Below are 13,009 nucleotides of genomic sequence, written 5' to 3' on the forward strand. Positions count from 1 at the left end.
GTTAAACTTATATTAAAGTTTTTCTTCATTACCCATTCAAGTCGTCTCCAACCATTATTAGCCTCAAAGTGGGTTCCTCATAATCAAAATTATATTGTTTTTTTCTACAGAGAATTGTCTCTTTTGTTTCCAGTGCAAACTTTATTCCTATGGAAAACACATCAACAAGCTTAGCTCAATTTTTAACAGCTCTTGTTACATAGTCATGTAGTTTCATGTTACAAGTTGAAGTCATTTTAGGAAGATAAAAAGGGGTAATTTAGATTTATTTTGTATTTTTTTATAGTGATTACAGGGTCAGTCAAATTGACCAACCTCACATAGAGTTAGAGTAGATAAAATATAAAGTTTTACTAAAAACAAAATTTTCAAAATTTATTTATGAGGTTTTAGAGACTATGCAAATGAAATTTGAGAAAAGTATTTTTAATCTTAACATGAAAATCACTTTGCACTTAGAGCAGTCAACACTTTGACTTCATAAATTAGCGGAGAAATGTTTAGAAATACAAAGAAATACTTCATTAAAAATAACATAAAATAACTTAATTCTTACTAAAAGCTTGTGAAAATAAACAAAACATATTAGAAGTTACAGTATGGAGACTCTAAAGGTCAATATATAGGTTGAATCGATCGAGGCTGTAGTGAGAAAGTTAAAGACAAAGTAGAAATGGAATGATAAATGTGGTATCTATAAAATTTCATGTAGCTGTAGTTTAACTTACATTGGTCAGACTTGCAGGAATTTAAAATTTAGAGTTGAAGAACATAAAAATGTTATAGATAAACATAGTTAATGGATCATCTTTAGCTGAACATGTGGCGAGTATCACTCATTCTATCACTTGGCATAATGTTCAGTTAATTGGTCAATTAGATTAAAAATAAGGATGAAATAAATATTAGAGAATCTTTGGAAATTATAGCGTCATTCTAAATAAAGGTTTTGTAAAGAATGTCCAACAGGATTTGATGGATGTATTTTTTAGTTGTGGCATAGCAGCTCATAAAACAGCTCCGAGTTTTTTTTCAAGTACAAACTTTTAGCTCATAGCTCCATCATCTTTTGACCAATTTGAGATCAAAATTACAGTTTTGGATTTAGGAGGCCAAACACTTTCGATTGATGTATTTGACCACATCCAAACTCTCATAGATTAATTTACTCTAATCCTGTCTAAAAGAATTTCAATTTGATGAAAGGCTGGTAGAGATCCTGATGAGTAATACAACAGAATCAGTTATATGTGCACCCCATGCTTGGTATTGCTGGAGTAAAAAATTTTGGTAATAAAAAGGAAACAAGAGGCAATCCTTAATAGCCATGGCATTTGAAATTCTTTTAGGCAAGATTAGTGTAAATTAATCTACTAGACCTTTTTTTCCTTTTTATTAGCTATGTTTTTGTATGACAGCAGTACCAAGCGTGAGGCACATGTATACCCACTTTGATTTTATTACTCATCAGGATCTCTACCAGCCTACCCTCAAATTGAAATTCTTTTAAGCAAGATTATAGTAAATTAATCTATGAGACCTTGGACATGGTTAAATACATCAACTGAAAGAGTTTGATTTTCTGAGACCTAAACTGTAATTATACCTCAAAGCAGTCAAGAAGTGACAGAGCTATGAGCTAAAAGTTTGTACTTCAAAAAAAAAAATTCTGAGCCATACTATGAACCACTATGCCACAGCTTAAAAAGGTCTCACAGATTAATCTACTCTGATCCTGTCTAAAAGAATTTCAAGTGCCATGGCTATTGAGGATTTCCTCATGTTAATAAAGTTTTATTCTGCAATATACTTTATCCTTATGGAGTGTTTAGTTTTTATTAAACCTTTGCACAAGTGCCATTTTTAATTTCATGAGAAACTTATTCAATTTTTCTTTTACATGTGAAGTTTTTCAGGGTAATACAGTTTAACTTTATATAAAAAGTTTGAAAATGACACTATTTCAACAAAAATTCAGTAGTTTAGTAGATTACTTTTGTGTAAATTAGTATAGAAAAACCGATATAATGTCATTAATTGTATTTTCAGCTTGTTACAGGTTTTGTACCACATTGTTGTATGATATATTTTCGTGTACAACAGAATTAGTTGAATGTAATCAATGAATGAACCTGACGATTGTTTGATTAGCAAATTCCACAAATTGTCCAGCTTTGATTATGATATGGTAGATAAATTTTTTGAAAATTACCCAGTTAGCTGTTTCTTTCACAAACATATAGCAAATATTTGAAAATAAAAGTTGTGTTGTGGATACAGATCATCTGACTTTAAGGTTTTCTTACCAACCTTTTAAGGAGGGAACAATATGTAGCCATCTGCTTTAGTGCTCCAGCTCCATCACTGTAACTGTTTAGTATTTCTTCAACTTCTTGTGTAGATCCTGAGATGATCAATTCCACACTGTAGAGGGGTTAAAAAAATCCAGAAAATAAATTGAACCTTTAATTTGAAATTATTTCTGCATACAATCAAAAACTAATGTAACAATTGCCATGTTGTCACAAATTATCAAGGATTCTGAAAGTTAATTATTTTTAAATTAACAAATATGTTTCATGTGAGAGCAATAATCATAACCCTTACTAAAAGGGGAGTGTGGTAAGTTGTATTAGTATGACATTCTAGTTATGAACTAGAGAAAAATATAAAAACTTAGTACATCTGATTACTTACATACACACATACATATTACAAGTGGTGAATTAAGCTGTATAACTAAAGTGTGATATTGTTCAAATGAATACATCATAAACTAACACAATATTTGTGATAAAAAACATGCTTGATTTCAAGTGTTTCCCCCACATTCCTCTTAATTTATACATTATGGAGTTCTGATATTGAACAAAAGGCCTCTTTTGAACAATGGTTTTATACACACCTCTTATTTGATATTTGTAATTGAGGTATTAACAATGTGAGAAAAACATATGACTTTAATCAAAACTATTGAACCTGTTAGTTTCTAATGCTTTTTCTGTTTTTAAGTGTTTAACACATTAACATAAAATATTTTGTACTTCATGTACTTTTGGTTGTCATAATCTAATAACAGCTGATGAGTTCTGCTACTGAATGATAGGCCTCCTAAACAGTAACTTTTACTAGTAAAAAAAGAAATGATATCTTCATACATCTTAGAAAAATCAAGAGAAATGTGGAAAAAAAATGAACATATGAAACAAACATGATTTGCATCATGAACATTAGAGCTGTTGGTTTTCACTGCTTTGCCAACTTTGCTAGATAAAACTCATTATTATCGGTATGTGGGAGCAGTGGTGTCACATTTTATAAGGTTTTTATGCCATTCATGTATGTACCTTTTGCACATTGAAGCAAAACGTTTGTGGTGTCAACTACAAAATTATTATCTAAAGAGTATATTACATAAATATCTTATATCAATAATGTCATTTTATAATAGTGATTTGTTTGTCACTAGAATCAGCATACTTTGCATTTATCATAAAATTATTTAACTTTACTGAAATATAACTTATTTTGATCACCTTCTAATGATAGAAATAGCAAGATGAGAATAGAGAAAATAACATCTTTAGGCTTGTTTAAATCAATTACAATATGTCAAGAGTCTCTCCTGCTGTGAGGCCTCAAACTGTTCCATTATACATATCTACTTCATTTAGAATAAAAATTATATATAACCAAAGATTAAAATTATTTTGAGGCTCAAAATATAACTGGTAGACCTGTGAAAATTAACTCAGATTTCAAACCAGGAAGAGCATTAACCTTTCATATGAAATGGAGTCTAAACATAAAAATTATTCAAGTGAAATGCGTTAGGAAATGAACTGTAAAATATGCAGTTACATGTACTTATCATCCAATAACACATTTGAAATGATTATTGCTTAAGTTTACTTGTAAATGATTGGAAGTTAATATTAATATAGAAGTTTCTTAATCCTAATCTATACAACTCAGATTCAAATGTGATAGTATGCAAACAACACATTTGTCACAACTGTAAGAAAAAGTTAAGACTAGAATATCACCTTTTAAGTTCATGAAATTAAATTGGCTTGAAATTTTGTGGTCAAAGTTTCACTGTAAATAATTGAAAAGTAAATAGTACAGTTCAATTGAAAAAAATATTCTGCAATTGTTACGTTTTAACACATAGAGTTTCAAATCCTCAAATAAATGGATGAACTTCTTTATAAATGACAAAAATTGCATATTTAACCTTATAATCTTGGAAGTGATAGAAAGCAAGATATTCAAAATTTCAAATGAAGATTTAGGGCAAACAAACTGAAGTTGGAAGTGCCCGAGTTGATGACAGAATCTACTTCTGGAATGATGTCAATATATACATACAGTACAGATCCCTTGACTTTAGGCCCACCAAGGCTTGCAAGATTTTTAATCCAGCTATTAGTTGGACAATCAGTGAATATCCTGAAGTTACAAAATAATGAAACTGATCTTCTTCAGATGTTACCACAACAAAAGTTATTGAATATATTTGACAAGATATTAATTTACATTTCTCAAGATTAACTTATTTTTCAGATACCGTGAAGAGAATAGGAAGATGTTAAACAAAAAATCAAAGTATACATCTGACAGAGAACCACAAATACTTTGTACACAAGTGGCGTAGTAAGGAAAGTATCTAGTGTATTAGCACCATTTAATTTGGCTATCAAACAAATGCTCAAAACATATAGTTTTCTGTCCAGAAAGAAGACAGCAGTGGTATGGACAGTAATCTGTTTATTGGAGAACAAAGTCCTGATGTTGTTTCGCACTAGTGATAATGCTAGTGCTACTTCTACCATGCCTGGTCTGATAGCAAATACGCAGTTACCAGGACAGGCCTTGAAAAGTTTTTCTCATTCAACTCGTTCCTATAAGACAACTGGGTCTAAAGTTTCACTTGTCCTACTTTAATGCTTACTCATCCCACATATTTTTATTATTAAAAGTATTTAAGTATTTAAGGACAAGTAACTCAGCAAAGTATTAAGAAACTTATTAAAGAATATATGTAACGGAAAACAAAATTTTATTTTTTCTTAATTTTGAACACTTTAATGCAAATAGTAATGTAAATAACTATTAAACCTTGAACAGTTCAGTTTATTACAGTTTTTATGAATTCAACAATATTTTATTATATATTTATTTTACTCGTAACTTAGTCTTTGTTTAATGTAGTTATAAGACTTATACAATCTTGAGCATTTTAGTTTTACTACATATAACATACTCATATCCATAGGTAACAGTTTTTCACAATTTACTCCAACTCACTTTTATCAGATATAGACTTTCTAGAATATGTTTGATACTTTCCCCTAGACCAGAGCGCGTTTGACACTTGGCGTTTCTTGTCCATTTGTCACTGTTTAACTACTTCACAGTCTTTTTTTTTTTGGATGATAATCTTCTAGTGTAGGCCCATTTATTTCTTAACAGAGCAAAGTTTCTTAATTTAGAAATATCCTTGGCCCAGTCTTAATGTTATTAAGTTGACTAAACCCACTATCACATTCTGCCATTAATGAGAAATTGTCTTCAACATAATATTTACTAGGGGTAAAATACATCTTAAACACTTAGCATTCTCATTAACCAAGATGCTTTCATATGTATCTATAACAGATCCAGTGATGTACATTTTCAAGTCCAACCATTCTTCCAGGATATTAATTTTCTTCTTAATTTCTTCATCTATTTGGGACTATTATTAATCTCTCTTTCAGGTAAAATTCAGCTGATGAGAACAGCTCATCAATGTCACCATTTATTTGCACTGTTTCAACTCACTTTTGCAGCCCCTTGCTTTCTGTGCATTGTCATCTTTACCTGTGGTAGCCATGTCCTGTATGAACTATCTAGTATGAGTTGTCTATGAGTATCTACTATCTAGCGAAACACAGCCAAGGGAACGGGCTTGGAGAAATCAGCGTGAGTCTACTATCTATCTACATTGATAGTAGACAACTCATAGTTGTCAAGAAGGTCTTTCAGTATTCTTTGATAGATTGTTTAGTATTCATGATGAAACTTTGTTGAATGGACAGCAACTGCCTCTTGTAGAGACACAAGTGTAGAGGATGACGTGAGTGTATGGTGTTGTCAGTCTTTAAACTATTCTGGTGGATTGTGGAGAGCATGTTATGATTGGTTGGTTTATCCCTGTTTCTGATTAGAGGAGAGATTTCCTGTAGATTCAACAAATGGTAGCCACAAGTTACCCACCTCTACAAACATCATGTTGACGACACCTTCATTATTTGGCCCCACGGTTATGAAAACTTACCAGCTTTCTCAGAACATCTTTATTCTGTAGACAAAAGAATCCACTTCCTCATTGAAATAGAGGAACAAAACAGCCTACCAACTCTTGACATACTCATCAGCGGACAAGAGAGAAAAATCACTGCAACTGTATACACAAAATGCACCCACACAAACAGATACCTACACATCCTGTCCTATCATCCAACCTCAATATAATGCCTAAACAAGAGAGCAGAAAACATTTGCGATAAGACATCCATCAAAACAGAATGCAAAAAAAATCATAGAGGGTTTTAAACAGAATGGTTACTCCTCCTCCTTCATCAAAAATTCCCTGTAGAAGGACACAACAGAAAGAAAAGATCAGAAAAACCCTACCACTACTACCATTTACTTCCCCTACCTGCAAAATTTCAGTGAAAAACTCAAATGCATATCCAAGAAATTCAAAATAATCCAGTGGAAATCGTACAAGGCATTAAGGCCCATTCTGGTAAAAAACAAACAGCAACCTACCAATGAGAAACACAAAAAAGTAATTTATGAAATTCCGTGTTCCTGTAACGAAACGTTTTGTTTTTTTGAATTTCGCACAAAGCTACATGAGGGCTATCTGCGCTAGCCATCCCTAATTGAGCAGCATAAGACTAGAGGGAAGGCAGCTAGTCATCACCACCCACTGCCAACTCTTGGACTACTCTTTTACCAACGAATAGTGAGATTGACCATCATGGCCGAAAAGGCAAGCATGTTTGGTGGGACGGGGATTCAAACCCGCAACCCTCAGATTGCGAGTCGAGTACCCTAACCACCTGGCCATGCCGGGTCCCACACAAAACGAAACATACATTGGAGAAACAGGAAGAAGATTCGCGACAAGAATAAAAGAACACAAAGGCAGTACAAGACTCAAGAAAACACCCAATTAAGCCATTGCAAAACACGCCATGTCAACTGGACACAAAATAAACTGGGATAAAACTAGAATCATCAACATAGACAAATTTTGGAAGACAAGAAAAGTTAAAGAATCATTTTATATTAACACAATTAAATCTTCACTAAACACGGATTCCAAATTACAGGTGAGTAACCTGTGGCTACCATTGGTTGAATCTACAAGAAATCTCTCCTCCAATCATAAATAGGGATAAACCAACAAATCATAACACACTCTCCACAATCCACCAGAATACTATAAAGACTGACAATACCATACACAAACTGACCTAAAGACGAAAGACTTTCGAAACATCGTCCTCTACACTTGTCTCTCTACAACAGGCTGTTGCTATCCATTCTACAAAGTTTCATCAAGACTTTCAGTGATCTGATCTGGCTTGTTACTCAGCTTATTTGTTAAACACCTCATCCATAGTGCTTTAATTCTTTAACCAATGAAATTGAAATTTCATAAAATTCTCTCCTGTGTTTTGGTGAATAATAATAAATCCTAAATATGTCTTTCAAAACAATCTCAAGTTCCTTTAGATACCCTTAACCCTTTCTAGCATCACAAACTGCTAGCTCTAAATTGTGTGAAATACAATGAACTACTACAATGTAACTGTCACATCTCATATTTTCTTCTAAATGTTTTTTACTGCGCCGATAAATAATTTCACAGCACCTGATGTTTTCTCTAGATTCACAGATGTGTGATCTGTATTAATTCTGGCATGCTTTTCACAAAGACTTTCAAACCCTTTAACAATTCTCTCTTTTACTTCAGCTGCATCTCCATGATCAAGTGCCACTATATCAGCTAGTTTGATTTTCAGTTCATCATTTTGCCCAACACAGCATTTTTTTATAGTAACTCCTGTTCAATAATTCCTTTATCAGTTGATCCATCCTTGAGGATACTAATAAATATAGCTCCATTTAAGTATTCTATTGTTCCAACTTTCAAACCTCTAAAGTGCTTATACAAAAATCTTTATATGCATTGTCATTCAAATAGTTCATCCATACTTCAACACCATTTTTGTTTGTACAGCTAGTAATCTTGGAAACTACCTGAATGATTAATTTTCTGTTGCCACATAGTAAGCTGTGTTGAACAATTTTTATATACAACACTATTTCATCTAGCTTCTTTGCATTTTTTGTGAACTGTGTTTCTTTGGGTTTGTCTAAAACATTTCTATGTTCAAAACATTCTGATGCATCTGGCACTCTTATTGTGATATTTCAGTTTCTTTTCTGTATTTTGCATTGATCCTTTAACCAGAGATGAGTCATTATCTGAAAGTTCTGGGAATTGTCTACAAACTTGACAGAACTATTCATCATTCTCAACTTTCACCCAAGAGAACCTACAACCAGCTTTCTTCAACTACTCTTTTATTTTTATGATAGATTTTCTGGCTAAGTTTGTTTGTTTGTTTTTTCCAATTTTGCCTTTTCATTTTATTCTTCACTACCGCCACCACCCTGCAGATATTTTCAAATATACAACACTTTTACAGCAACCAGGTTATATCTAAATAGGCTTCATTTACTATTGAAAATACTTAATAACTACACCCAGTGTTACATTCGATTTACAAGAATTTTACTGCTGCATTCAAGTTTTGTCAAGGGCAACAAATGAGCACTTGCCTATAGCAACAGTGCGGCAAACCATCCAGTTTCACTTAGAAGAGACAATTCATAGCTATATAGCTATTTTTTTTTGCAGTTTAACATTTTTATTCTCTCTGTTTACCATGTTTAATTGAGCACATATTCTTACATTGAATTGATATATTTCTTCTAGAAAATGCTCTTGTCCTTTATGACAACCAACCAGCAATTTTAAATTGTCCTGCATCAAAAATCACTACTAAAAATGACCAGGTGAGTGGAAATTTTGAGGCGTGAAGAGAATCTCAGGTCACTTGTTGTGAATTGTTCAGCAATCTAGACTAAACACTGAGGCAAAGTCTCAGTGATATGATGGTTAAGTATGTCAATGTAATTGTGTTTTAGTCTGACAAAATGCATAGACAACAATTACGCACAGCCACTCAGTAACTTCCAGCTAGGACAACTGCTTGGTAGAAATACCACTGACTACTATGGCTTTGCAACCACTGGTTTCTGAGCTATTGAGTGACTTTCCATGGCAAAATGTAATACCACATTTCATGACAATTTCTCATTTTTAACCTAGTAGTGGCAGTCCTCCATAACAGGTTGAATGGTGCTCGACAAAAACTCTCACACATATTCTTAACTCTGTGTGTGCGACTCCTCTATGTGCAATGAAAATGTTGTGTTCATTACCAACAGAGACCGTGGACTGAGTGACTATGAATTTTAATGAAATTGCTCTTATTTCATAGAGATTACCTCTACTTTTCCATGAGGCAATACAGTGTGGTTAGCAACCATTCCACACAGTAAACACCCATTTATTTCTGGATAACTTTATTTAGCTGACAGTTGTTTGAGTAAGCATTAATATGTACAGTAGCAAAAGAACAAATATTAGTTCTGGAGACAAGAGTTTAAGCTAAATGGTCCAAGTTTGTCTGAATTATACCAACACTTAATCTATTTTGTGAGCTCTATAAGACTGTTAAGTTTCACCACTATCAGATGGCAGCAATAACCAAATCATAGCTACATAAACATAGTTTATGAAAGTAGCTCGAAGTGATTACTGTGATAATGGCACATGTCTAAGGTGGTCTGTCAAAAGCTAGTGTATATGAGGTAAAAGTCTGAAACATATATGTATGTGTGAGATGTTGCACAAATGTATGAAACTTCACACAAAGTCATTCATGGGTGTTGTATAGCACAAAATGAATCAATTATTGAGAACTCAAACTGCAGACAACCTTTGAAAGAGAGTTAGAGCCTGAAAATATGAAACTAATAGTCATTATTCAACTACAAGGTATTAGTTGAAGCAGCAGCACACATGTTGTTTTTATCAATGTGAGTGTAAGAATGTTTCAATCTTTTCAATGAAATGTTTGTTAGATAATAAATTTTATGGAAATAGATAAAAGAAATATGTAAGTTACATGCCACACTTGCAAGAAAATGAAGATAGACCTATGTTTTGTGAGTAGACTCCGGAAACATATCAGTTGGTTCAACCTGAAATTTGAGTAAGGTAAATTGTATGTAGAAAGTAACTTTCATAAACAGTTGCAAGCAGCATAACAAATGTAAACTAGGTGTACATGTTTTATTTGACTATTCTTAACATTATTCCAGTACAAGGTCAGTCATAATGCATGGAATTGCAAAATAGGTAAGTAATGCCAAAGGCAAGAAGTAACACCTTTGTAGCAAGACGTTTTTGCTGCTTTACTCTGTACTATTATATCTAAAAAAAAGCCAAATGAAAGGCTTGATGTTAATGTTAATGAATTTCCAAGGTTGGAAAACATAATTAGCACCCAATCAGCATTCAATCTATTTCAGTTACTAATGTTCCTACCAACTATTCAATCTCTTCCCCATCCCATTTCGTTCCTACTGAACCCAGGCTCTGTTTCGTACTACAACCAGACTATAATGGAAGGAACATGGTAGGGTTCCAGGATAGCTGTGACCATGATCATTACTACGACAACCTCAAAGAGCACAACTGATGATGTAGATCAAGTGTAAAACTCAAACGTATCTGCAATGACCAAGCTGTCTGCAGGTAATAGGGATCACATTTCTCAAGCAGGTTAAGCATGAGCACATATCAATTTGTAGACACAGCCATTGACCATCAATTTATTTTAGTTTTTCACACTGCTCATAAAGGAAATTTTAGTAAAGAGTATTTCTGCAACCAAGATGTTACATCTTTAACACACAATCGACAATATTTTTCTAACCAACAGGAATTCTTTTGATCCTGCATTTTCAATCCTGACTTTTGTTATTTGAGATCATGTTCTTTACCTTTCTGGTTATCTTTGTTTTCAACTTGCCAATCGGAGTCATTCTTTGCATTGCTGCAATCCAGTCCCAATCTCTCCAAAATGGAATGAACCAATGATGAGAATTTAATATTTGATTTTTCAGATGTTCCCAAGTTTCTGGCATTTCCTACAAATTCATGTACTGGCTATAAATTTGTGAATTCAGAGTCTATGAATAAAAATGCATTGCTTGATGATGAATCTAAAAGGTGGGCTCTGGAGGAGGCTACAAAAGGTCTAGCCTTCAGAACTCCAAGAATATTGGAAATCACATTCCTGCAGTAGCCCTCCTAATCATAGTAAGGCCTTCCTGTAGGTATATCATCAACAAAAATGAAAATACACAAAGCAGGAAGGTTACCCCAAAACTCCTACATCTCAGGACCAACAACTAAAATGGCAACCACCACAATAGGTATGAATACTGTAGCTGATATGGGGACTTCCACCATACACACCATGGAATCAAAGTTGGCCACAGCTCTTTTGAAGATCCAGAGAAGTCATACCTCCCCACCTAGTTCAAGGTAAAAAAAAAAAAAGAGCTATTTACATTAATACAGATAAGGGTTCCACTTAGTATGCAGATATCCAGTTTTTTTTGTCGTGTATAATTTCTGCACAAAGATTATTTTTGGAATTTTAACTTGAAGAATTTATTTTGAGTTTTGAAGATAGAGATTTTTTAAAGTAATGTTAAAGAGTTTACTTTTGTACCATTTCATTTTACTCCAAAGATTACTATAATAAATAGCTTATTTTTGTATTTGACTGATGTACTTTCTTTTATTTTGCTCTTAAAGAGATTTTTATTAACAATGAGAAGTTTATTTTTGTAATGAGCTGAGTGCGTTTTCAGTGTTCAAGAATTTTTTTTGTGCTTACTGTTGTTAAAGAGCTTTATTACAGTCATTAATGTGTTTTAATCTTTGCCAAAGGGTTATTTTCTTGTATGATAAGTGTCCCTTCCTAAAGGGGATTTCTTTGTTAAATGGTATTGTTTATTTGTAATGTTACATACTGTTATTAGCTACCTCCTCTTAAAGGTGATCTTTGTTAAAGGTTTTTTTTGTTTTTTAGATATATATATTTTTTATTGTTAAAAGGTTTCTTTTCTTGTATTGCATAGTGTTTTGGACAACCCCTGTTAATAGGAGTGGGTGAGTAGTCAAAGTAGTTTCTTGTTCCATAAGGCTGTTTTTGCTGTACCTACTGGTGTTGTTCGATAAGTGTTTTTTCTGGTGCAGAAATGAGTTATTTCCATTTCTGGAATGACAAACAATTAGAGATAGATTTTTTTTTCATAGTTTAAAATTAGGGACAGCCAGTCAGCCTGGAAATAAAGAGTTGAGGAAGTATGTGATACAGGATGGTACTATGTGTTTGCTACTTCCTTAGTTAATGTGTACATTTTACAGAATTCTGTCTGCTTTTGATTCAATTTGGATGCAAGGAGTCACTCAAGTAGGCAATTCAACTTCTACTTATTCTAGCTGTACACAAGCCTAGGATCCACTAACTAGCCATTAAGTGTGTTCACTTGCGGGAAAAATAGCCGAGACTTCTCTCATGATGTCCTGGAATAGACCAGTCTTTTCTGTTGGCAAATAGCGTAATGACCTTGGGCTTCACCTATACACTTGAACATGTTTGAGAACATGCTTTGAGCAATCTGGCTTAGTGTATGTCATTTTATTTTCATATTTCAAGCAAGATTCCCCCCTGTTAGTAACATTTTTCATAGATTGAGATTTGGTAATCATTTTGGGGGTTTTATTCAGATTTTG

At 33.1% G+C, this 13,009-nt stretch overlaps 1 protein-coding gene across 6 annotated transcripts in view; it reads right to left on the reverse strand.

Annotated features, from left to right (window-relative positions):
- Positions 1–13,009, reverse strand: part of LOC106466228 (E3 ubiquitin-protein ligase TRAIP-like) — an 81,716-nt gene that overhangs the window by 22,289 nt on the left and 46,418 nt on the right. For all 6 annotated transcript variants that reach the window (XM_022394211.1, XM_013926479.2, XM_022394206.1 and 3 more), the window contains one exon: positions 2,311–2,424. In XM_022394211.1, the coding sequence (XP_022249919.1) occupies positions 2,311–2,424 (114 nt within the window). The remainder of the gene's footprint in view (positions 1–2,310; positions 2,425–13,009) is intronic.

The sequence above is a fragment of the Limulus polyphemus genome, unplaced genomic scaffold (genome assembly GCF_000517525.1).
Source record: "Limulus polyphemus unplaced genomic scaffold, Limulus_polyphemus-2.1.2 Scaffold2195, whole genome shotgun sequence".
NCBI classification, from domain to species: Eukaryota; Metazoa; Arthropoda; class Merostomata; order Xiphosura; family Limulidae; genus Limulus; species Limulus polyphemus.